Here is a 26,536-nt window from a genome sequence, read left to right on the forward strand (position 1 = left end):
GCTTTGGGACTTAATGAAAGTAATGTATCTAGTAACTTATCATACTGACATTGAGCACAATCATGTTTGTTGAGTCAAAGTTGCACTGTTGTGTGCATCAATGTAAAAATTCACTCGCCTGAGTCGTGTAATTGATGCTTCAAAGTTTCTAAATACTGTGATAATTTTAATTGCTCAGAAAACTGTAGCTTGTCAGGTTTCTGTACTCAATTTGGTGAATTGTTAACTGAGCTTCTACTTTTGAAAAAATTTGTGGATGGAGAAACGTCTGAAAATCTGTATCCCAAAAGCTGTAAACAAGGAAGACAATTTTAAGTGCTCGAAGAATTTCAAAACTGTTTCCTAGCCTCAATAAGCAAACTTTTTTTCAGAAAGCTTTGAACATCTTTAAGAGGCAGTATTTTCTATCATCAAGATTCTCTGGCCAACAATCACATGCCTTTTTCTCAAGTAATGATATTCCTTCCTGAATAGCTAAAGTACAATCTTTGGAAAGGTCATGAAAAACCTTTTGAAGTTCTTTCATCTGTTGTCATCTCTGAAGTTCAGTGCATACCCCTCTCTGTTGTTGTTTGTTGACCTACATAACGTTGCTGGTGCTCCAAACCACTACATATTATCTCAAGTCAGTTTATGCAGAAAAAAGTTGTCCTTGCAAACGAAAGTTTCGGTCTCTCCCTTTTCAGCTTGCAGTCACGATGTTTCTTGCACAATACAATTATTTCAAGTGCATATTTTCCGCTAACTTGGATATGACAAGTTTAAAATAATAATTGTTATCAAAAATCTATTTTAATTTTAAGTCCAAGTGTGATCTTGCTGTACGGTCACACATAATTTTAATTATTTTACTTCCGAATTAGCTTGTCCAATCGTGCGTTTTAACCAAAAATATGAAGTTGCTCTTCCGGGATTGATGTAGTCTATATCGAAAAATCTCTGTAGAAACTAACTTCTGAAACCGACTTTGCATGGTCTCTGTGGATTCAAACACACATATTAAATTAAAATAAAAGTATTATTTGAGTGAGAGGAAAATGTGTGAATTCAGAACGCAGGTAAATTGCTCTCTTTTGTAAGTTAAAATTGGCAAGAAAAGTCTTACTGTGCAGGATGCACACTTTTTCATCATTTTTATTATCTCTAAAAGTATACCCTCTGGAGCACATCAGAAAGTATTATCAGCTACTTTCAGAGTGCCCTGCAACTCAGTACAAATAGATTGAAGTGATTTTTTTTGAAACACTATATAGTAGATGACTTCTGTACCCCCAATTCTACTATTTCAAGTTCGGTAAGCTCAATGATCCTTTATGATGAGATTCAAAATGGGAGTATAATTAAATGGGGGGAAAATGGTATTTGTGTACCTGAAAAGTTAGAAGTAATACATTTGTCACAGTTAATAATTAGCTCTTTGTTGATTGAAAGCTGTTCAAAATTACTGACGGGTTTTTTAGTTATGAGAAACTTTCGCTCTCTAAGTCTCTTTCTCCCTCTTCCCCCTTTCTACTTGGATTTTTGAATGTGTATTTTTTTCTCCATCTCCTACGATTTCATCCTTAAATAATCTAAAATTAAGGAGTGGAAGTAGATGAAAGGTTGGACAAAAAAAAATCAGATTTAACTATTTTATGGGTCTTATCACCTGCAGTATGTATTTTTAAAGCCTAAATTGCTATCTAATTTCCGTTGATTGTTTAGTTTAATTCACTCAGGAACTCATGGTTTCTCCCTTTATCTTTGACTCAGCTTTTGTACACAACAGCAGGATAGACTAAATTTAGTGTAATATCAGTCTACCGCTCTAGGTTTAATTTGCTACTTTCAGTCTACTGCCCTCTTCTTGCTAATTTTAATAAGTGGTCAATAATCCTCTGTTTTAATTTTCAATTTGGTTCTTACTTTAGTGATATAAATTGCAGTGTATCTATGATTGCTTTTAGCAAAAAGGAACCACTGCAATTACGGTGTTTTCAAAATCGTGCAACTTCTTCTTTTCTCTTAAAAATACTCAAAATATGTACAGTAATAAAATTTACACAATTATTTTCCTTTAAAATTAAAAATTTTTTGGTGGAAAGCAGAAACTATTTGTTATTCTGGGTGATATTTTTGATAATTATAAAAAAGCAACATTTTTACAACACTGTAATTGTGCTGGTTCCTTTTTGCTAAGTGTAATTCATATTATCGATGCAATAATTTTCTTTGCCCAGCCGTTGTTTCACTTTAAGCACATTCAAATCATTAAGTAGTACCAATCTCTAAAGTATTATGCAGTAACATATATTAAAGTGGTCGATCATACAGGGGCCTCCTGTTGCATCGGGCGAGTGCTAAAAGGTGGTGACTTTGGATAGAAGCTTCAAATATCTTGTCCATATGAACGAACAATCTTTACAGTCATGGTTCTAGAGTTTATATTATTCTGTGTGAAGTATTTACGATGAGGCATTTATCTGTATCCATTTTACAAAAAGAGGACATAAAACAGAGTGCTTTTGTATTTTCTAACCTTACTGGGAAGCTCTCACGTCTTGTTGTAGTATCTGTGTAACTCTTTACGTCAGTGGCGTGGAAAAATTAGCATGTTGGGGAAAATAACTTAAAATTGATGTTAAAACTAACTATGAGCTTATGAGCCCCTTGTGCATTGGTACGTTAAGCATGATGATACAATGCAAGCCAGTAAGATCCCTCCAAAGAGAGGAATCTACCAACTACCATTGGACGTATTTCTATCAAACGGAACTATGTGCATTAAGACATGAGCCCTGAGACCCATAAGAATATATGCATAACAGAGCTCACGTCATAATGCACATAGTTCCGTTTGATAGAAATACGTCCAATTTTGGAAACGAAGAGCAGCTAGAATTGAAGGTAGTGCAAGAACCTTCCGTGCTCAGCAGAAAAAGTAAAATAAAATATATTCCCTGTCACATTTGAAAAATGATTAACTGATTTTCGTCTCGATGAATCCACCGGGCTTTATCTTTTGAATGCGAACAAACACAGTCAAATTACCAATTTATCTTTGAAATAGGAGTTGTAGCCTGGACTTCTCTGTAAAATTCTTTGTCAGGTACAGCAGGAAGAATTTTCACAATGCTTCACTGAATTAAATATTTTCGTAGCTGTACTATCAAAATATTATTTTTGCAGATGGGAATACGGTGAGGTATGTAGGAGAGTTTGATTGCTTTTACGATTTTAAATCCATTTTTTCCTTCAAATTAAAAGGATATTGTATCAAGACATGTCCAAGAGGAAATTAAATTGCACTTGGAAGAAGAATACAATGGTTAATGGTGCTATATTGATTATTGTGATTAACTTTTGTAAAATTGGTAACTCCTCCTCCCGGCAACCGCAACTTTGTGAAATTCCAAGAATTTCAGAATCTTGCAAAGTAAATGAGAAAGAAAATCTTCAAATCATTTCATGTTTACGGAAGTTTGATCAGTTCCAAGCATGAAACATTTTGAAGATCATTTTTCCCTTGTACTGTCTTATTTCCCTCTTGAGTTTAACAAATTCTTATTTTTTTTTTTCTTTTTCTTTTTTATCATAGATATAGATTCATAAAGCTCAGTGATTATTTGGTACCTTTTTAAATTTAAAGATAACATTGGTACCTTTTAAAATTTAAAAATAAATACATTTTAACTCTTACAATTAGAGGTTCCCTCTTTTTTTCGTTTTGTTCTTTTCTTCTTGCATTGATATGTATTGCGATTGAATGACGCTTTCTCGGAAAGATTTCAATTAAATACATGACTTTACCTGATGAAGTACCTATCTAATTACTGTGCATCATATTTTTCTTCTGTAGGGACGCACCACACGTATAAATTTATTTTTTTTACTATGTCATCAAAATGATACCTACCACTGTAAGAATTAGATCTAAGTCAGTCTTTTTTTATTTTTATTTTTTTTCTCATTGTAAAATTCCTTTTCTAGAAGTAATGCCTTTTTTGTTTGTCCAAACATTTGTAACGGCTCATTTCTAATTTCTCCCTCCTTTGATTACCCCTCAATTTTTCTGTTAGTTTATCATGTTGTGTCGTTTAGTTTCTCTCCTTTGTTTGAATTTTTTGTATGTTTTTCATTTTTTCTTAATTTTCTTTTTTATTGTAATAAATTGTGTCTTGATATGATTTACTCTTTGTACTAAATAGATTAATTTTTCCCTCATCCAATTCCAAACACTTGGTTAAGATTCACGAGAGTAGAAAATTCTTCTGGACGAAACTTCGATGTTATAATTATAACATCGAAGTTTGCTCACTGATGAAGAAAATTTTTTTTTTTTAAAAAAAAAAAAGAAATTTCTACCTCTTTTTTTTGTCTGGTTACAGTATGAAATTCGACACTGGCAATCTTTACATTTTATCTAAGTTTAGTTAAAATTGGGATATAATACTCTAGGCTGTCCCAAAATTGCGTTTAAAAAATAGTCCTTCATTGTTAAGGGGTAGGTACTCTCTTTTCGTAACCCTGTCTTCGATTTTTCTTTTCTTTACAGATTTGCCAAGCAGTGCAGAACTGATTCTTGCCCAGGTATTATTTCCAGCCCAGGTTCCGAAAATGTCCATTTTTCTGGATCTTCTTCTGTTTGGTCTGGCAAAATCTGAGTTTTGTCCGTAAATTGAGCTATTATGATGTGAGACGTCATAGCATATACTGTCCTTTTGAAAGTACTTGATGTATCTCCGAAAGACAGGCTCTAAATAATTTATTTTCTCTTTTATCTGAAAGTAAATTTTTATCAATACAAATAATCATGAATCAGAGGTCAAATGTTTTCCCCTTGAAAACTAGATAAAAGTACATCGACCGGTTATAGTGCAGGTACGAGTTTAAAAATGGAAAGGGGACGGGTAGGACTTATTTTAAGGAATTTTTCAAAACCTTTTGAAAAATCTATCTTTAATCACTCACCTACCCCTAAAATGATTGTCTCCATCTGTAGTGGTGTTGATAGAGAGGGATCCAATGTTGGCTGATTCATTATTGGAATCCCAAGTTATTTTATTTTTCTCTTCTTCATTAAAGAAGATTTTTCCCTTATGATGAGACTTGATGTAGTCCATCAGAATTTTTACTTTCTCGCTACCCTAGTTTTTATTAGCAAATGTGTCAAAGGCAGAGAAGAATTCTATTGAAGTAGGAATACCGAAGACTCGTTCACCCTCTTCTCTAGGTACAGATTTTGCATATTATGTCAAGAGTGGCGGTATAGCCACCCCCGTTCGAGGAAAATGACGTCCTACTAAAGTCTAGGGATGGACGAATATCGAATTCGAATGCGATTATTCGAATATTCGAAACTTTTCGAATGCGATTATTTGAGAATTCGAATCTTGCGATTGCGAACAGTTCGGAAGCGAATATTCGAATATTTTCGATTATTGCTTCGATTTTTGATTTTTTATGAACCGTGAGAGAAAGATGACACTTTTGATACTTCTGAATGCGATTATTCGAATATTCGAATTTGCGATTGCGAATACTTCGGAAGCGAATATTCGAATGTGATGCGATTACCTCAGTGCTGATAATTCGAATATCTAAATATTCGACCATCCCTACTAAAGTCCCGATAGCAAAGGGATGGCCGACACTCTTAGTCACACGTAACTCCCTTAATCTGAAAATTGATTCGGTTTGAACTCGACTGCAGCCCAAACAACGGCACAGATTTACCTCCATTACTTGCGAAATTTACGAAAAGAAAGTTTTTGCCGGTTGAAGCTTATTCATATATATGAAAAGAGTATCAAACTACATCGAAACAAGCAGAACAATATTGAGAGTCTGAGAGCGAGTTATCACCGTCAGACGAAATACGCTGCACTGTAGTGGGCATCCGATTGAGTGTACTTTTTTTGAAAAACGCGCCAAACTGTACTCTTCTACGTCACAGCCAATCGAATCGCGTTTGAAGATGGCTGTCTCGTGTGTTTTCTCCATGACGTCACGGAAGTAAATAATAACAGTGAAGTTTTTTGTTATGGTGAATGAATGTGAATGATAATATGCATGACTGATAACACTGCGTATTACTTTCCTCACAGAAAAGGTAAAATCACCTCAAGCTCAAGTTAAGTGAAGTATGCCTCTTTCGTAAATTCGTACTATTTAGTGACCGGACCCAATCTCCATTTTATCCTTCATCATTTGAAGCGCAAGCAAACAGGTGAGAGAAAGACGTGTTTTAGTTTCATGATAATGCACTCTGATGGTACACTCATTAGGTATGATTGTCGAATAAAATTAGATGGTAAATCTCTGGATTTTTCTTTATAGATATTGTTACTTATGCAATGCCGATCATTCTTTCAAAGAGTGACATTTGGCTCACGTGTGTCCAAGAATCTCAGTGTGCCGAAGATCTGAAGTAAGTTGTCCAATGACATGGTGGAACGTTGCCTACGAGAATGGAGAGGCCGTAACTACGATTCTGTGACGTCACACTAGTAGATGAAACTCGGCCGCGGTTTAACACGCGTTCTTATGGGAGAACGCTTGCCGCGCGATGATTTCTCGCCGATATCTCTTTCAGGGTTGATCTGATGCAAAATTTCATAAGAACCGTTTAGAAAGAGGATGAAATTTCACTTTAGAAAACTAACTAGTTCATTTGTGACATTGTCTAAATATCGAGGAAATGAATGCGTAATACCGAAAATCGTTACTCCACTCAGATTCAAACAGGCCGCTCGCGCAACTTCGGCCGATCGAGAGCGACTCTGATTGGTCCACGCAGCGACTGCCTCACTCATCGATGCACTGATGACCCAGAGATGCTTGTTGTTTTCGGTAAATATCTACTAGCTTGATGTCACAGAACTGACTAGTTACGGCCTCTCCATTCTGGTAGGCAACAGGTGGAATTATGACAACATAAATGTTTTGCCACAGGGTATTTTTCTCTGTGTTGTTTCTCAAAGCAGAGTTCTTTTTTGTTTTGGTTTTTTCTCTCATTTTTGCTGCAAAACATTTTTTAATTCACTCTAACATTTTCTGCACCCTTGATCTAAGGTTTAAAGTGTATTCACGAATTACTATGTTTATTGAATGAAATATATTTCCAAGGAAAACGCAGTAGCTTCATCTAAGTCTTCATAACTCTTGCTTTCTCTCATGTTCCTCCTTTCTGTCCACAGATAATGAGCGCAGACAGAATTACACCCTTGCATGAGCCACAGCTCAATGCCGCCGTGAGGTCTGGGAATTTAAAAGCAGTGAAAACTCTAGTTTCAAAAGGAAGAGATCTTCGAAATATTGATAACCGAGGTTATACTTGCCTTCATATAGCTGCCATTTCCTCAGACCGATCCAAGTGTCTGCTATACCTCCTGAACAAAGCTAAATATATAATGAATGAGAAAACATATGAAGGAGAAACCCCTCTGCTGGTTGCATGTGAAAATAATAACTTCACTGCAGTTCAAATGTTACTTAATGCTGGATGTGATCCAAATATCTCAAACAATGAGGGTATAACTCCATTGCACTACACTTGTGCAGTTGGAAACACAAAAATAGCCAATTTGCTCATATCGCATGGAGCATTACTTGATGTTCAAGATTTCAATGAGTACACACCATTGCATGAAGCAGTATCTTGTGAGTCCTTAGAAATATGTGGTTTGCTTTTAGCAAATGGTGCTAGCATGACAATCAAAGAAAGACATGGACGCACTCCTTTTGACATGGCTTGCGGGCGGCAAAATGTCCGGTTAGTCTCTCTCTTATTCGAACATACCAGTGACATCAATTCAAGGGATGTTTGGCAAATAACCCCGCTTATGTCTGCAACTCAGTCTGGATCCTATGAGGTCGCCAAATTTCTAATTGATCATGGAGCAAATCCAAACCTGTATGATTCCGATCGTGTTCTACCAATTCACCTGGCAGCCCATGCCAATAAGCCAAAACTATTAGAGCTAATGATGAGTGTAACTTCTGTTGATGTAGTCGAAGACAATTGCACCCGCACCAGAGTTCAAAATTTCCGATCCAGTCGCTCATGCTATCGAAGTTTACCATGCCTTGCTGTAGATGCACAGTGTCTTGAGGGTTTAAAATTGATCCTTAACTCAAATTACTCGACAGAAGTAAAAACTTGCCCCTATGTTGATCCCAACAAAAATCCAGTGTTTGTATCCCCTTTTAGTTTGTGTGTAAAAAAAATTGTTCAATCTGGACTGAGCCCACATTTTCTAGATGCCTTTTTAGAAGTGGAGTATGATGTCAACTTTGTCTGGGATGATCCAACACCTGTTTTAAGTCCATTGTGTGCTGCACTGACTACACGAAGACTGCAGGATGTTAGATATGTATTAAGCATCCTTCAAAAGTTGATAGATACAGGGATTGATGTGGACTACTGTGGAACAAGCTTTGAAACCCTTCATGAAGTCAACTGTAACTATGGCTGCAAGAGGACAGCTTCTAGACAGTTACCAGATGTTTTTAAATTTGCCCTGATGATTGGAGTGTGGGATATTCTTTTCTTCTTGTTGAAGAAATCTTGTATTGTCGAGCCCTATCTCTTACTGGAGTGTGTTTCTGAGTATCAAAAATGTTCTCATCACAATCTATACATTGATCACTTTGAGGTTTTAGGCCCAATGTTTTTATGGAAAATTTCTCCGTGTTTTAGTCTTGAACATCCCTCTTGGCCTCTAAAGTCTGTTCCATCGCTCTTAATTTTAGCTCGTGACGCAGTTAGAAAGTTTTTGCATCAAGTTACAGCCGATGAACCCAAATGTTTCTTCAGTCAGTTAGAGCAATTAAAAGTTCCAATTGTTTTGAAACAATTTATAAAGTTTGAACAATAAATTTTCATCTGACAATTGCTCTGTTTGTTGCTCATCAAAAGAAATAAATGTCATAGCTTTACATTCCAGAGGGGTTTATACTGCTTTAAAAGCAGCCCAGAACTACACCAAATCTCAATAGAGAATTACCTCAAATTGACATTGAATCACTCTTGAGATTTCTATTCAGAAATATCAAAAATCACAAATCCAGGAAAATATCTCCAACTTCTCAATCCTTACATACTCAAACTGGAAATGAATCGGTTTAAATGCTGCAAATGATACAGATTCATCTCCTAAAATTTTATTTTTAGTGATAGTCCATTCAGTCTGTTCATTTTCCCATAATTCTGGCGATCAGAGATCATTAAAGATCATTGTGGTTCCAATTTTGAAAGGATATTGAATGTTTCGGGCCACCAGATAGGGTTAAAAATGGAGATAAAATTTCCAAATTCAACTCTTGAATGAAAAATTAGCGGGTTTGTACTTCTTAATTCAAACTTCCTGCTCTCGAAAAAGCCATTCTCCTCCAGTCAAATCAATCCCAAAACTGACTTCAGAATGCATTGTAATAAAATATTTTTTCTGGCTCTCTAAATAGGTCTTAACAATTTTGAGGTATTTCGAACCAGAGGATACCTTCAGGATAACAGTGAACTGAAGTTCTTCCCCGGCATATTACTTGTTTGGTTTTTGACTAAGAAAATCTGATTTTACCTTGCAGTGATTGGCAACGCCGAAGTATATGGAACTAGCACACAGACACAGAATACTTGCCTCCATTCGATTAGTAGTATCTGTAATATTACTGAAAGATGTGAACATGGGAATGGGAACAGGGGAGAAGCAGGAAGCACTGAGATACTCATACAAAAGGTATATTCAGGAATTGATACCAATAGAATACCCGTCAGACTTGACACGTAAGGAGTTCTATGCAAAATTTTGATGAGAAAAGATTTGCTATGACTGTAATGCTTGATTTCTAGCCCTATAGGGTGATCCACACAGCTGCAAGTTGGTTAAACAAGATAAACCTTTGCCTAATAAATTACAATTGACAATGAATGGTTAAGAATAGATTAAAGAATGAGTTTAAAGAAAAAAATATTTATTTGAAAATTTAAAAAAGCAAACTCCTCTTTCGTCTTTTACATAATTTTGAAAGAGATACAAAGACAAATTTTTGCTGTTTCTTGGGGAGCATATCGACAGCGTAAGTCCGCAATCACATATCTCGTTTGTGATGTCTGAAAATCTCCGCCTCTCTGTTATTTTTTTAAAGGAGCACAAGTTGACATCATTCCGTGAAGTTTATGCAGAATTCTCTTTTCACAGAGAGGAAAAATCAGGGCAGTTTTGAAGAATTGCCCTTGAGTAGTTTTCTGTTTAAAAAATAAAGTATGACAGGAAGTCTGCGAAATCGCAAACCGAGTTATGTGATTGCCGACTTACACCGTCAATATGACAAAAATGTGTAAGAAAACTGCAACTGAAGTTGAGGGGCCTCGTAAGACCAGTGGGATTGGTGTAGCTTTTGAAAAAATTGAGTTATTAATAATTCTGACTGAAACTAGTCTTAAAATATATTCCGTGAAAAGTTCACTACTAAAATCCAATTTTTAAGCATCAAAAAGCGAGTTTTAACTTTCTCTCCGCCATGAGGCTCCATGTAATTTTGAAACTTTGGACACATATTTCTTGAAATAGCAAAAATTGCACTGATGCCATTTATCCGACAAGCCCCTCAACTGTACACCCATGCAAAAATGTTTTTCAATTTTTGTACATGTACATGTAAGTATTTGTACATGTACAATGTATATGTATTCGTACATGTATTGGACGTAGCGATGACCAAAGTGTGACACCATGTATCTCCAAAATGCCTGCTTTTTAGGAGAAGCCGCAGCAGTGAAATCATATGAGTAAACGCACGGTGACTCCTATTTCAAGATAGCATCATTATGTCGAAAACCTCAATTTTGGAGATATGTGATGTCACTCACTTTGACCATCCATATGATTCTGATGAAAAGTCCACAATTATTTTTTTTCCTTTTTTACACAAAATAAGCAACTCGCTTTTAAGCTTGACTTCAAGGATGTAGGTCAGAAAAATAAAATTTAAAGGTCAGTTAATTTTCAAAGAATTCGTAGACATTATATTGCCTGTTATACAATGAGTTCCTCGAAACTTGAATACCTTGCTTAAGCATTGCCACCTTTTCCATCAGCTTCTCTTAATGACTGGAGACTGAGTAAAATGTGATGATAGGTGTAATGCTCCAATTTGTTCCATGGCTAATTTTTACTTTTTGTTAATATAGTTCATAATTTCTTATTTTTTATACATGAATGGCAAAGCTAGAAAATCTCTGTGATTCATACAAAGGCTATCCCACAAGAACTGAGATTGGTGTTGTAACTATGGAGCTGTTGAAGACAGCTAGAGAGTTGATCTTGGATGCGTTGAAAAGAACAACTCATTTTCTATTGAATGACGCCCAGTTCATTTTACTAGCTTACAAATTTGCAAAATTATGAAGGTTTTTTTTAAAAAAAAAAAACTTGTTACCTCTATCATTTTTAGCATGGATTTTTTTCCCTGGAGAAAGCTCCTCAAACACTATTTTCTGAGACTATATGACATGTATTAGCTTGGCAACATAAAAGACGACTTCAAAACACTGTCCAAATGTTGTCTGAATGCAGACACAACCAAAACATTGAGATTTTAGTCGTCTCGCAATATGCCAAAACTTGCGCATTGAGTTTTACTTATTGGACTTCCACAAGCGAGTGCTTGTGGTTGTGGTATGATCACTGATTTTCAAGAAAAATTAATTCTGTGTTTTGGCAATGTATTCCAAATGTTGTTCTTTTTCAAGTTCTTTAGTCTATTTCATACCAAAACACAGAATTGAACTTGGGTGGCAATCAGTTATCACACAAAAACCACAGGCGCGCGCTCATGAAAGTCCAACAAGCAAAACTCAATGCGCAAGTCTTGACATACCTGAGACAACTCAAATCTTGATGTTTTGATTGTGTTTGTAATCAGACAACACTTAGACAGTGTTCCCAAGTTGCCTTTCGTGTTGCCATGCTAAAGTCTCAACAGTCTCAGTTCTTGTCGGACAGCCTTTGTTCCTCAAAATAAAACCAAATAGTGATAAAAATTTTAAATTTCACCGCCAAAGCCGTGCAGTTTCAGAAAATTGTTTTTGAGGAGCTTTCTTTGGGAGGAAAAATCCATGCTAATAATAGAAGGGGGTAGCAAGTTTAGTTTTCAAAAAACCTACATAATTTTGCGAATTTGTAAGCTAGTAAAGTGAACTTGATGTCATTCAATACAAAGTAAGTTGTTATTCCTAATGCAACTAAGACCATCTCTCTAACTGCCTTAATTCAAAAGTTGCAGCACCAGTCTCAGTTCTTGTGGGACAGCCTTTGTACCTCAAAATTAAACCAAATGGTAATAAAAAATTCAAATTTCACAGCCAAAATGACTTTTTCGATTGTTGATCTGGCAAAATACATAGACATTGAGTACAAATACTTGGTGATTTTCTCTTCAAATAAAAAAATAATAATATGTTTGCTTCACTGAGAAAAATTCTTCAACATAGATTATGGGTAAGTTCCGGCAATCACTTTGGAAAACCATCACTTGAGTAAGGGCCGCTTCTACCACCTCTTGTCAAACTTCTGATCACGTTTAACAAGAGGATAAATCTGAAAATAGCGTTTTTTCACCTCTAATCATCTTGAACTCCTCTTCGATTTCAATTTGGCAGAATCAGAAAATATCCAAACAGTACTCAAATATTTTTGCCAGAGGTTAAAAAATCACTAGTCTCTGATTGGCTAAAGCCATAATGAACTGTAAATGCTCCTCAATCAATTCCTTGTTTTCCTTGTGAATCTCCTCCTCAAGAATTGCCTGTGATATATCATGACACCCTGCAAAGATTGTTTGCAGCGGACTTTTGCATGGGGCATATTGAAATGTATGGGGTGATGCACCCACAGTTGGCAGGATTTCAAAATAAATTTAACCAGAGGATAAATGTGCCTGACAAACAGTGGAGGAATGGATTCTTTTTTGTCAAGAGGATAAACACAAAATCCCTGACTACATGTCAGGCAACTTCGACTAGAGGTGTTAGAGCCAGCCCTTATAAGAGACTTTCAGTGTTTTACCGTCTGCTGGCATAATCGTTTATAGCCATGGGTTCAAGAATTTTGGAGAACAATTGAGAAATGATTAAAAATTTTACCATAAAAGAAACAGTGCGCATGAAATTACAGTTGATCAACAAAATAATCATTAGAATTACAAATGACTAAAATAAAACTGTAGTCCATTATTTACAACAGTCCAAGAGACTTACTAATTTTCATGAGTAATGAAGATAAAATACCTTAAAGACTGAAATATCTTAAAATTACCTGAAAGACTGGTAACGTAGCTGCTGATTCAAAAAAGTAATCCTTCAAGACTTTTTGGTAACTTTGAAAAAGCAGAAGTAAAAATGAATTTTTCTCATGAATTTTAAATTAAAACAGAGGGGATTTCAGTATTTTTGGTGATACCTTATACCTATAAGGGGAATGACAGAGCTAGTGTAGCTAGGAATAAAAGGCACTTTATCGACGACAATGATTAAACTATTTTATCTTTGGCTTGGAAAGTAATAAAGAAAATTTGGTTGACTCAAAGCAGAATTTATTTCCCTCCGCGGTAATGCTCTCTTGAAAACCGTCACTTGTAAACGTGTTTCTGTAGAGATATTAAAGACATCTTGTGCGACAAACGTTTAGATACATTGAAAAATACAAAAACATCAATTTAAAAAAAAAGAAAATCTGACAACTCTAAAAAAAACTGCTTCTCATATATTAATTGCAATAACACAGGGGAGTAAAGAAGCTTTCTTTTGAATGACTCTTGGTATTGAAGCTTTTTAATTACCCATGATTTGAGCACTTTACAGATCTTAAAATTGTGGGGGAAAAGAGAACTTCTGAGTAAATAAAGTGGAAAATATCTACAGCAGACGATTTGTTTCGCTAAGGAAGGCGATTCAGTGGCACCTACTAATCTACCTAGATAAGTAAAAAATATTGCAGCCCTCGTTTAATGGAATTTACGTTTGCTGTTAAACTATGAAATAAAAAAATTGTATGTTCTCAGCAAAATCTTCCTGTGCGTGTTTAGTGCAAATACTGGCAAGTACCTCAGTATATTTGATTATTCTCTGAGCCTCACGCTATGTGTGCATGAATATTCTTCAAATTTGTGTCATTTGACACCACATCTTTCTAGGAAAGTAATTGGAAAACCAACAAAGTTTGTGAGTTTGCAGAGTTGTCAGTTTTTGTATAGAACATTCAAATAAAATTTAGACATAGCATTTGAGAATGACGTAACTTGACACAAGGTAAGCTTTCATGTAGTTAATTCATATTTATTGTTCCTCATATCATGAAAAAAAAAGAGAGGGACTAAGATTTTAGGGCAATCACTGCACAAAAAACTTTTGTTGAGAAATTTCATTTGGCAAACAAATGGCAGAAAACCTTGCTGCTTTTACATACAAACACTGTCATCACAAATCTTAAAATGGAACAAAAATGAATCTGGAAGAATTAAGTTCACACTAAAACAGACAAGTGTTTGGTTCAGGGGCAGATTTAGGCATTGGGTTTAGGCTACATGGGCAGCAGCCTACAGCAGTAAATTTTGGGGAACGGCCAAATCACCGGACATGATGGCGGATCATGAAAGTGATGTCTCCGTTTTGCTTTTTCATATTCTTATACCACTTACTAAAACCATGCAAATCAAAAAACAAAAGGTCATTGCTTTCAAAATTTAGTAGTAACACATTTCTATTCGTCTCAAGAAGCGGAATTGTGAATCTGCTCTTGATGAAAAAGAGGTGGCAAAATTCAGGGGATTTATGGGTCGTAAATGGGAAACTCTGCCCCTGATTTTGTTTAGACACAACTAAATTCTTTCAATTTCCAAAAAAGGCCAAGTTGAAATAAAAAACATATAACAGAGACAGGCACGAACATTCAACACTTGGTAAAAAGAGTACAGAGTACTGTTATTTTACTTCAGCTGCTTTCTGAAAGACATAATATGCAATACTTATAAAAACGAAAACTTAAAAGATAAAGATGGACGGATACTAAGGAATGCTCGGGGAAACCTACAGGAAAAGGAGGATTGTCTCTACTAAAAAAAAATACAAATTTGCGAACATATCGCAATGTCATCCTTACTGAATTGAACAGACAGTAGAGGACCCATCACATTTGCTGATAGCAGTAGCTCGCCGTTTGACTGCCTCCAGGTAAACATCACGGTTGAAAAGGCCAGCTGCGAGAGGAATGCTGATAAGACAAATAAATAGAACCCATTAGTATTTGAATAGGCTTTTCTCGGTGATGGGTATTTTTATTGATGTATATTGACTCAGTTCAAGGTGGAGTGATGGTGCTGGGTCCACACCATTTCGCGGGGAAAAAAGACCCAAGAAATTCCACCTTTTACCACATTTTCTCCACCTTGTTACATACAGTTACGGGCCACTTCTTAGGGCGTTTTTTATTTTTTTTTCTCATTTGACTCATTTCATGAACATTATAAATATATTGTCAAGAGGAATTCACAAAGCAGCCCCTCCGATTTTGTCTTTAGTTTGCATTGGGGTGGATTACCTGAGGGGAATTAGGTTTTAAATTTTATGAAATTTCAAAGTTCATAGTTCACAGATTTCATAGTTTCATAGATGCCAGAGATTTGATCTTCGGTTTATGCTGGAACTTTTATACATAATACGTCAGTGCCGAATTTTCAATTTGTTGTTACATGGAGAGTAGGAACAATATCATAACAGCATAAGTCAAAAAACGGACTTCACAATCTTTTATTACAATTGATTTCTTTCACCGAACACTACCTGAAATATCTCTTTGAAATTATTGATGCCATACATTAAAAAGTTAGGAAATCAAAAAAAGAAAATGCCAATCATTGAAAAGGGAGAGCAAAATTGAAGAGGGCCGTGTAAGGTGAATGAGCAGTGCCTCATTGAAATGAACTGAAACTCATTCCGATTAATGCCCTCCCTAGGGTGTTTCTTATTTTTTAAATTTTCAAATTCGAAGGACGCCCTCGTCTTAAAAGTTGATGCGTGAATAGATTAGAAGCCTTGTGCAAGGAAAAAAATTAAAAACAATTTTTACCCGGTGCTCGAATGACTTAAGTGACACAGGTTGAAATTTGAGGTTTTCAGATAAAATAACACTGTTTCCCCATGGAAAATGCTGAGAGTTGCGGCGCTAGTTAGAGTAGTAGAGTATTGAGTTGTATCCAACTCAGATTCCTCTATATTTGGCCACTGTTCTTTTGCAAAATGAGGAGTGAGGATTCTTTTGAGCCCAGTGTCCCATCTTACTCCCTTTGTGTCTCAGTTGATGCAATCAGAGTACAAAAGAATGTTAGGGAAGAAAAAACTAAAATCTCTTCTTGACCCAGTCCTTAAATAATCACTTTTCATAGAGAAAAAATGGTAGATTGCTCAGTGAAATAAATTAGAAAATAAAAAAAAATTGTATGAAATCATATTCTATTTTCACCCATTATATTATTTTACTGCAAGTCAGCACATGGGCCCATGGGCAAAGACTCACTTCAAATGAAAAATATCATTTTAAGGAGTGATCATTTTTTTAATTGGTGTTCGTCTTGTTCATTCATGTGAATTGTTCAAAGATTTCTTGAATGGATTCTCCGAAGGATGCAGATATACCATGAGAAAGTAAGAAAATCCAATAATGAAAAGCTGTAGAGATGTGGAGGCACCTGAAGAGGAAGGGTCATGATTAAGCTAAATAATGAATAGGTAAAGCAGAGGCAAAATTAATTGATATTCTGAAAAATACTAACGTATCTATTCCAGGTCGAATCAGACATTTATAGAGACCCCAAACTGGCTTATGGTCAGAGGTACAAATTGAAGGCACAGAGTAGTAGGCCAAGCACTCTATTTTTTCTGTTAACATTGGTCCATCTGTGAAATCATGACAAGGTTATATTAATGATACGAGAAAATGTCTAAAAACTTATTTTTGCTTGTGAATGACTATGAAGTGTCCACACTATTCAATATTCCTGTTTGTTGCTACTTAAAAATGCGAGAGATATTTTGGTTAATCATCATTGCGTGAGCTTTAAAAATCGTGACTACCACAAAGTGGAAGTCAATAGGTTAAAACCTGTTGGCTTCTTCTGTTGGCTCTTCTAAAGAAGAGCTGTACACGTGAAGCATTGATCCTCCACAAGAATCTAACAGTTTTACTGCTAATTATTCACTGTCTGCTTTAAATCAAGAGTGATATCAATAGATTGATAAATGGAGGGATCATGAGTATTTGAGCTATCCATATCTAAGACAGCACTCAAAAATAAAATAGGATGTGCATCCCAACATATAAATCCCATTATACATATAATGGATATCATTTATCAAACTATCGGTATAAAAATAAATTTGCAGGCATCAGCTATTGCAAGGTAATTTGCTCATCTTCACTCTGTGTTCCGAAAAATAACAATGCATAACAATTTTTTGCTCATATTTTGCCCTTCGAACCAAACCAAAGTTTTTCGGGGTGCTAAAAAAGTCCGAAACTGCCTGCATTACACTCTGGAAAATTGTCTGATACTCAGAACGCTGCCATCTTGAATTTTAAAAATTGAGAAAATCCATCATCAGATTTTTGCTAATGCTAATATCTCCTCAACGGTTAATCCTAAAAAAAAAAAAAAAAAAAAAAAAAAAAAAAACCAGAAGAAAGAGTATAATATTTCCGACCGAGAACATTGTCAACTTTTTTATCTAGCTGAATTGTTTGGTTGCAAAATTAACTTTTTCTTCAAAAAGTTACCGTAAAAAGACTTTGTACTGACTTTGAGAAAAACTTTGGTTCATATCTCCAGCTGTGATTACTGATAATCTGAGAAAAAAACTGGTGAACTCATTGAAAGAAGCAAAAAATTTACACCAGAAAAACATACGTCAAAAGTTCCAAAGCTTGATATAGTATTGTATTGTAGCAGTTAATTAGATCCGCCCTGAAATGTGATTCTTTCCGCAAAATTCAAGATGGAGGCATCCTGAGTACGAGACAATTTGCTAGAATGTAAATTAGGCAGTTTTGGACTCGGTCAGCATCTAAGACTCGAAAAAAGTGATTTGGTTCAAAGGACAAAACCTTTGTTGAGTGGTGTGAAGCATTGACATTCCAAAGTAAATGGTTGACTGTTAACTTTCTCTCCTACCTAGAAAAAACAATCCTTGTTAAAACTTAAGCACTTTAAGTAAAGGAAAAAGAAATTGATGGCAAATGGGAGATTCATTACTTACTGCTAAAACTGTGTAAACTACCCGTCATTTTTCTAGATTTAAATAAAATACGATCAGTGTAGGAAGGCGTGCGTTGTTTAGCGGAAGTGTCAAAATTCTGCGTTCCTGGATCATACTTGTAGGTTGGAGGAAATGTGATTGGTCCTTCCTCAAATCCTTGAAAAATAGTCCCTGTCAAATTTTTAAAAGATACTGATGACATATAAAATAGATAGATACAAGTTAGGTACCTAACATGTTTTACATTCTCATTCAATTGCAGCGCAAGAAAAAAAAAATTGACATTTGAATTATAACATAACTGAATTAAAAATATATGAAACCCACAATCTCCCAGAAGAATTAATAGTGAATGCCACGAAATTATATTAGATATTAAACAAATTCTTGAGGACCAAGGACGAATTAGTCTTCTAATGGTTTCAATCAGTATTATAAAAGAAATTAAAACTAAAGGAGTTCCTAAAGGAACAGATCTGTATTTAACTGATAGATATGGGATAATAGAAGGTTAGCAAACACCCCCCCCCCCCCCCCCGAACTGATGCTGATGGCCAAAACTCTATATTCGGTCAAACCGCACTAAGTCAGAGCCCACTTCAGTTGGAAACCCCACTAGCTCAGTAATTATAGTTTAGTCCAGTTCTTTTGTTTTGCCAATACCAAATCCGTTTAACTCCGGAACTCTGCAAAGTCGAAATGAACCCTTGGTCCCGATGCATTCTGACTTAAGGTGGTTTGACTGTGCTTATGCTTCAAAGAATACAGTTAGACTTATGTGAAACATACAAAATAGGTTGTATTTTTTCATATTAGTTCTTTTTTATTGGTGCTTAATTTCATGAGAGTAAGGAATAAACTTTGCATTACAAATTTTTCCCCTTGGTTCAAAATATACTTCGAGAAACAACCGTTTCACAACTGGAACTCATCATTAGGTATCTTCCTATCTTCTTAGGTAGAAGAAACTTGATGGGTTCAATAAATGGACACATTCGACTCAAGTCTCTTGCTCACTTACGGTCCAACTTGATGCAGAACAGATTGATAAGTATCGTTTCATAAGCCCTGGTTTCAAAAAGATTAATCAGGAGCAGAAACAGGTCAATTGAAGATGACACATGAAGGAACCTGGAGTTAAAGGTTTCTATGGTAAAGCTTCTAAAATTACACCATTGTCAACGGCAGAAGAAAAATGATCTGGCTCTCACTAAAATTTACTGCATCTGTAAACTAAGAGGGACCATTAACTTACCATCAATAATATTATTCGTCAACTGATCAGCAAGAGGAGATTTTGAGGGTGAAGTAAGAGGAAAATTCTGTTCTTGAATCCATTGCATAACATTGTCACGTGATTGGAGCAATCTGAAGTTTAAATCTCCACACCAGAAAATGTAATCAAAGTTTTGCGTGACATCTAAAGGAAAATTGGAGAATCTTACACAATTACCTTGCATTATTTGCATACTTCCTTCAATTTAAATGACAAAAACAACTTGAAGTAATAAGCTTTGAGCAGAGTGCATGAGCTATTGGTGGTAACGGGTTTCAATTGATGGATATGGATAGCATCTGGCATTTCTTATTAAAATTTCTTATAAGATTTCCTTACTAATAAATTTGTTCCATATTTTGCAAATATTAGCCACTTTAAAACCTTAACCTTATTGTGAGTGATGGAGCTCATTACAAATACTTTTTCCCACCCAGAACAATAATAAAATGAAACATTTATAGTTCAAAGCACTTTATTAAAAATTAGTCATGCAGACTGTTAAGCATCACTTAAAAAGAGATTTTTTTTCTCCCCATTATTATGAAAAGTCTGACAAACCCTACACATAAAATCAGGGAATTTTGCACTGGCTTTCATTATCATTTTATACAGACCACCAGGGTACAACATCACAACATGCTTTAAAACTAAAACTTTCTTGGTGCCAACTTTGAAAAAAGCAGAAATGAAAAGTGAATTTTTCAGTACTTTTGCAAGCACTTTTTTTTCCTAGAAGTGCAGTGGCATAACCGCAGTGTTGGATTTATGGAGCCTATGATAGAATGCAGTTAACGCAATGGATGCTGCACCACACACTGTTAGGAGAGAGGAATTTGGTTCTTTCCATCTGTCTATGTTTTTAGTCAGCAAGGAAAGAAGAGCTCTCCTCGCTTTTCATAAGAGGTCCAGGTGCATAAAACATGCTTTTTTTGACGAATGTTCACATGTTTTTTGAGAAATTTAGCACATTTCCTCAATGAGGCAGCACCATATTTTACAAATATTTTCCTTCAGGAGATTTGTTGAAAGCCAATACGAGCAGAATGTTCATAAAATGCCCTGTCCTCTCTGAACGAAAAATGTTCTCAATTTTTCAGAAACGATCAAATTCCAGCCAAAAAACTGACTATCTATATCAGCTCTCCCTGATAACCGAAATTGGTGTTGTCAAATTACTGTTAGAAAATACGTACAAGAATGCTGAAAAATTCACTTTTCAGCCTCCCTTTCCTCCAAATTAGCATATGCAAGGTTTGTTTTTAAAAGCTCATGGTGCTAAGGAAGCTGTAAAGAACATCAAATCGAAAAATAACAGAATTTACTCAAAGCTGAATCTCTTGATTTTGCATGAAGGGTCCTTTAAATTGCAAATAAGCTAGACAAATCAGTTTACCTTTGTTTTTATGTCTGCATGGAAGATTTTTCGGCAGCTCTAAAGATTTTACAATCCGTTTGACATCCTGGATCCTTTCTTTAACTTTTTCTGCATGTGCTGTCAGATGCGACGTGACAAACAGCAAAGATGTACCAAACAATGAAAAACAAATAGCAACTGCTCCTTTGGTTCTGAATGCTGTGCCAGGACGAACACTGATACTAGAATCTTCTGGAACTGCATTACAGAAAAGGAGGGAAAAAATGTGAAATCATTGGAACAGAAGGAGAAAAATAAATATTGAGAGACACTAAAGAGACTTTGTCATAGGTGATCACTTTGACAGATTCCTGCTTTTGAATATAATAGGTTATTCGCATAATATATATTTCATTTCAATTGGGAGCGGATTGTCCGCACAAATATTACAATTTAATTTAAAATTTAACAAAGTGAGTAAAAAGTCACTTGTGACGACATTTACACATTTTTCTAGCAGACTTGTTTCGAGCAAACAGCTCATGAGCAGGTCGCTCCTATGTAGAACTGCTCAAAAAGGGACTGCTATAAAAATTCGAAAAATTCGCCACAAGTAAGTTTTTACTTTATTAAATTTAAAATTTAATCATATAAGATATCCTGACATTAATAGCAACTACATTCATATTCATTGGATGCAGAAATTAATCATTCTTGAGTCTTACCAGATACAAACCATATCAGTTCTCTTCTGATATACACAGCTAAATGGAGGGTGCCTAGTGCAGTAGAGTGTAATAAAACATGTGAAGGGCCAATGGTCTCTTGAACGCCAACTTCCCACTCGAATCGTTCCGGGTAACTTTCTTGAGTTCCTACGACAACGATGTCAGGGAGGTAGGTGATAAAATCCGGAAGGAACATCTCATTTAGCTCAGACGGAGGAGCCTAGAGTACAGGAACAGCAAGATAAATTATCTCACAGAATACAGGCATTGAGAACCAGAAACTTTTTCCTCAGTTTCAAAATGTCTTTAAACAATTCAATGTAGTGCACAAAGAGCCATAGCACTTCTCTAAAGGTCAATGATAAGAGCTACTTTTTGGGATTTTTTTTTCTGTAAATTTGCATTATTGGATCTTTTAAAATCGACTTTAACAAAAAATAATTTTAGCCAAGATGCATGGAATAGCTACAAATTTATTAACTCACACACCAATGCATTTCGGCAAATATAGCAATCATCAGGGTATCACACATATAAACAAATATTAACAAAACATTGAAAATGAGAAGAGTGAAAAATACAAAGTACGTTTGTGAGTGGTAAGTGGAGTGGAAATAAGGGGAAAACTGGACGCAAGGAAGGACCCGTTTTCAGAGTAGATGTTCGATTGTATGTCCCTACTTGCGTCCAGTTTTCCTCTTATCTCCACTCCACTTACCTCTCACGAACGTACTTTGTATTTTTTATTCTTCTTATTTTTAATGTTTGTTAATATTTGTTCTTATGTGTGATATCCTGATGATAGCTGTATTTGCCGAAATGCACCTGTATGTGAGTTAATACATTTGTGGCTATTTTATGCACCTTGGCTAAAATTCTTTTTTGTTTAAGTTGCTTTTTAAAGCTGTGCAAAAGTCATCCTAAAAATGAGGTTTTCTATTTTATATCATATACTAAGAAAGAGATAAATGAAATTGAGAGTTTGCAGAATAGTAGTTTTAAACCAGATTAGTCCAGATCGCTAACATCCAATCTAGCCAATGCTTCAGAAGCGTGAGTAATTTTGCTACAGGTTAGGCAACTTTAGAAAATTGATGGCACTACCAGTAGTGAAAGAACTTGACCGGATCGAGAGAAATTTCCTATTGAATCTGATTATAAAGCTTGAAAAAAGTATAAATAGTAATGTGTAATAATGGTTTTTGATCAAATAAGATTTTATCAAGTACTGTTATGCTAAGTATTCTGTTTCAATATTCTTACAACAGTTGGTAGCAATTAACTGCTCTCATGGGGGCCTGGCGGGAATTCAAAACTAGGAACCAAAAGTCTCATTTTGGCAGGATTTTGCTTTAATTTTCGGTTTCTAAGGCTTTAAACTTCAAAAATATGATATATTATAATCTGCAAATTTTTTCAATAATGTTATCTACTCAGTATACTGATGAACTTGGTTTGTTTATTTCCACCGATAAAGCACAAAAACATAGCCCAATTATACGAATAAAGAAGGAGAATTAGGTAATTAAAATACGGGTAAACAAGGCTAAAAATTATTGAAACACTTAAAGGCAGGACGTTTCGAGCTGCTACCAGCTCATTTTCAGCTGCAAAAACACATAAAAACAAGTAAAAAATTGAGTGGCGACCTGACCCCAGCCGTTATTATGAGTGGTTACGTGATAACGGCTGAGGTCAGGTCGCCACTCAATTTTTTACTTGTTTTTATGTGTTTTTGCAGCTGAAAATGAGCTGGAAGCAGCTCGAAACGTCTTACTTTTAGTGTTTCAATAATTTTTAGCCTTGTTTACTCGTATTTTAATAATTCTCCTTCTTTATTTATTTCCACCTTAATTATTTAATCTGGAAATATTGAACCACATAAATTCTACTGAGAAACTAATTCTTGAATTCTTCGGAACGTTTCATCCCACAAAAATCTGAAAAGAAGTATTCTCCCCCGCCGAAAATCTGCTGAAAATAGCCAAAATTTCAGTTTTGGTTCCTAGTTTTAAATGCCCATGGATTTTCCCGCCAATGGCGCTCACAAAGCTACTCACGCTCTTCCGCCGATGTTAGCGATCTGGACTAATCTGTGGTTTTAAACAAAACCGATAGGCGTAACCTCAAGAATAATTTCAGAATAAATAAGTAGTTTTGCTTCAAACTTCAGTTTACTAAATTACTTATTGGTGTCAAGATCGAGTAAGCATGCATGCTCGATACCAAAACGCAGCTTTGGTGTTTGATTGAGTACATCTTGATTTTAAGAAGGCTGTTCGTGGGCTCATCTCGAGACCGCCCTATGTCCCTTCAGAGAGGAAAATTATGCCAGGGGATGAGCTTGTCCTTCTCCTACGGCAAGTCAGCTGAAGCTAGACGAGGAAATTAGCTTTTTTTCCTTTCGATTTGCAAATTGAAATGAAAGATCTAAGTACCTACTAACCTGGCCATTCATGTTCCAAGTCCCAATATAAATTTTGATCTCACGATTCAGAAGAGCTTTATCCAATTCCACTGGTCCAAGGAGTGAATTGATGGAAACGCGACCATGAAGATAGTTTCTGGAAAAAAAGAGGATGGAATAGATGTAAAAGTGGATAGCGGAAAAAATGAGGTGCACTCTGGTGAAGTTCTTCTTAGCTGCCCCTGAGCCAATTTGGTTAACTTATACTGCTGTGAGATACTCCATATTCATGGCTACAAAGGATCGCTCCTTGCAAACCTTGAACAGCTAAGTAGATTAATTGAATCAACGTATGCGAAAACGTCCGTTGACCAATACAGGGTTTCATAATTGCGATGGGTTTCTTTTGTCCCACGACACTGATGAATAGGATCGATCTCTTTTGTAAACATTTAATTACACGAAGGGGATTGTTTATAAAATTGTTCTACATTCCTAACGTTTTAAACCATCTTGTGTCGTTAAGTTACAACGAAATTGTCCACTCAAATTCTGAAACACTGTCTTGGACATCGGAAATTTTCACATACGTTGATTCAATTATAATTCTGCTTGATCAACATCAATGCTCCCAACAATTTAGCCAAGATCACGAACAGCTATAGATACATTCAGGGTGGGATTTACATATGGAGCCCATTTGAAACGCAGTGAAATTAAGGGGCATTAAAAAACCTATATTTGACCCTGGATACATTGAGAAAGTCACAGAGGTGGTGAAATATTTTGGAGTAAAAAGGTAACAAAAACAGAGAAGAATCGATAGTTGTATTTTTGGTTGACCAAGTGCGTTGATCATTGACATGCAAATAAAAACACTTACCTTCCTTTCACTTTGACAGCTGGTACAAGATTCAAGACATGAGCTGCAATTAAAGTTTTCTTGACTAAACTCTCAGTTGAGGCATTGCTTTTTGTGTCTGAATTTTCAGCATCTCGGCCAATGACTGCAATAGAAGATGGTCGGGACTTACCAAGTTTCTTTTTGTCCCTCTTCTTTTGGCAGTTCCAGTCACAGCTTTGGCGCAGGTCTGTTGACGAATTAGAGGGAAAGATATTTTCAATGGAAGACTTGGATCCTAATAACTTGCGCTGAATACTTGGCTGATCCACACTGTGAGATGGCGAGACAGGTGATAGTTCAGGACTTTCCAGACTTTTGTTAATCTTAATACTATCGTTGGAGGTCAATTTTGAATCAGATTTACCCAAACTAAGGGATCTATGGTGATGAACTTTAATTACATTCTTACTTCGAATTTCATACTGATCAACTGCTTTATGATATACTGACTTATCCTTCTCGCCGTTAATCTTGGCTTTCAAGGACAGTGAAGTTCTATTCGGCTCTGTCATAGCGCAACACAAGCTCACATTAGTGCTGGTTTCCAATTTTTCAGGCACTTCTGACGGAGTCTCCTTACTTTTAAAACTAGGACTAGAGGGACTAGAATTGTCTGATGGTACCGATTTTGACGACTCCATGGCGGTTTCGCTAGAGCTTGAGTGGGCACAGCCAACCCTCTTTTTCTTTGCAATCAACAGGCTGCACAACTTGCTCAACTGCTTCTTTTTACTCCTCGGTGATGCACAATTGTCACTCATACTTGCCAGGTCTTAAGTTACCATTTTCTGATCAAAGAGGGTGGTTATGAACACTGGCACTTTAACTTGATGAACTCCATCTTACAAAACAAAGATTTACGAGTTGCATGGTTACACTTGTTCACTGCATGTATACTTGAGAACTGAAGCGCAGGATGAGGATTTATCAGAGTCAGAAAAAGTGTAAAAGGTCTATTTAAATATCACGGAGTCATGAAACTGAAAGGAAATGAATGGGCGATGTATACCTATATCATGTACACAGTACCGGTGATAAGACGGGGGCTCACTCGAGATTAAACATATATGACTCTCACTTATGCTCCCCTCTCGACATTTAAAATCTGACTTTCGAAATTTAATTTCGGTGAGAGGCGCGTTTGACCAAGAGTTTGGAGTTGTCGTTCAATGAAATAAATTTCGGTTTGACGGAGAAAATATAAAATACATTGATAGCACTGCTTAGTGCTTATTCTTGATCTTTCCTTATCTTATCACAATGACATTATCTTACGTTTTGAAAGGGATCTCTCGTAACTACCAATCAAAACCAAGAATACTTGACTGAAGTCTAACTGAAGTGAGCTATACCTACAAAGTTGATGTCCAATGTTCTCGGAACAGGTAGTATTCTGAAGATCCGGAACCTTCATAAACCAGCGGAATTTGTAATCCATTTTGGAAACAAATCATCCATTTTTTTATGAGAAAAAGAAAATCAAATCGTCCGTTTTGACGGATTATATTTATTGAGGATGGATATCGAAGACCATCCTCTGAAAATTTCGAGAAAATCCAAAGGGGAAATTTCATG

The 26,536-nt window shown here is 35.7% G+C and overlaps 2 protein-coding genes across 2 annotated transcripts; one reads left to right on the forward strand and one right to left on the reverse strand.

Annotated features, from left to right (window-relative positions):
• The first annotated feature begins 5,994 nt into the window (after window positions 1-5,994).
• On the forward strand, window positions 5,995-8,873 carry LOC109042303 (uncharacterized). Its single transcript, XM_019058965.2, has 2 exons — window positions 5,995-6,208; window positions 7,179-8,873. Exon 2 carries the CDS (start codon window positions 7,182-7,184, stop codon window positions 8,856-8,858), a length of 1,677 nt encoding a protein of 558 aa, XP_018914510.2. The 5' UTR covers window positions 5,995-6,208; window positions 7,179-7,181; the 3' UTR covers window positions 8,859-8,873.
• A 1,064-nt stretch (window positions 8,874-9,937) lies between these two features.
• On the reverse strand, window positions 9,938-26,193 carry INPP5E (Inositol-3-phosphate synthase). Its single transcript, XM_072296565.1, has 8 exons — window positions 24,941-26,193; window positions 24,097-24,214; window positions 21,648-21,870; window positions 20,962-21,180; window positions 19,545-19,709; window positions 18,290-18,460; window positions 16,810-16,933; window positions 9,938-15,251 (listed from the first exon to the last, which is right to left on the reverse strand). The coding sequence occupies exons 1-8, from the start codon at window positions 25,720-25,722 to the stop codon at window positions 15,137-15,139; spliced, it is 1,917 nt and encodes a 638-aa protein (XP_072152666.1). The 5' UTR covers window positions 25,723-26,193; the 3' UTR covers window positions 9,938-15,136.
• Between the last annotated feature and the right edge of the window lie 343 nt (window positions 26,194-26,536).

The sequence above is a fragment of the Bemisia tabaci genome, chromosome 2 (assembly GCF_918797505.1).
Source record: "Bemisia tabaci chromosome 2, PGI_BMITA_v3".
NCBI classification, from domain to species: Eukaryota; Metazoa; Arthropoda; class Insecta; order Hemiptera; family Aleyrodidae; genus Bemisia; species Bemisia tabaci.

What these genes read in the sequence shown, in the direction of transcription:
- INPP5E (XM_072296565.1), bottom strand. Translation starts at nt 25,722, where the DNA reads ATGAGTGACAATTGTGCATCACCGAGGAGTAAAAAGAAGCAGTTGAGC. An exon ending in CTTGGAACATGAATGGCCAG is followed by an intron (nt 21,871 to 24,096) that starts GTTAGTAGGTAC and finishes CCTGTACTCTAG; the next exon opens with GCTCCTCCGTCTGAGCTAAA. An exon ending in ACTGATATGGTTTGTATCTG is followed by an intron (nt 21,181 to 21,647) that starts GTAAGACTCAAG and finishes TCTGTAATGCAG; the next exon opens with TTCCAGAAGATTCTAGTATC.
- LOC109042303 (XM_019058965.2), top strand. Translation starts at nt 7,182, where the DNA reads ATGAGCGCAGACAGAATTACACCCTTGCATGAGCCACAGCTCAATGCC.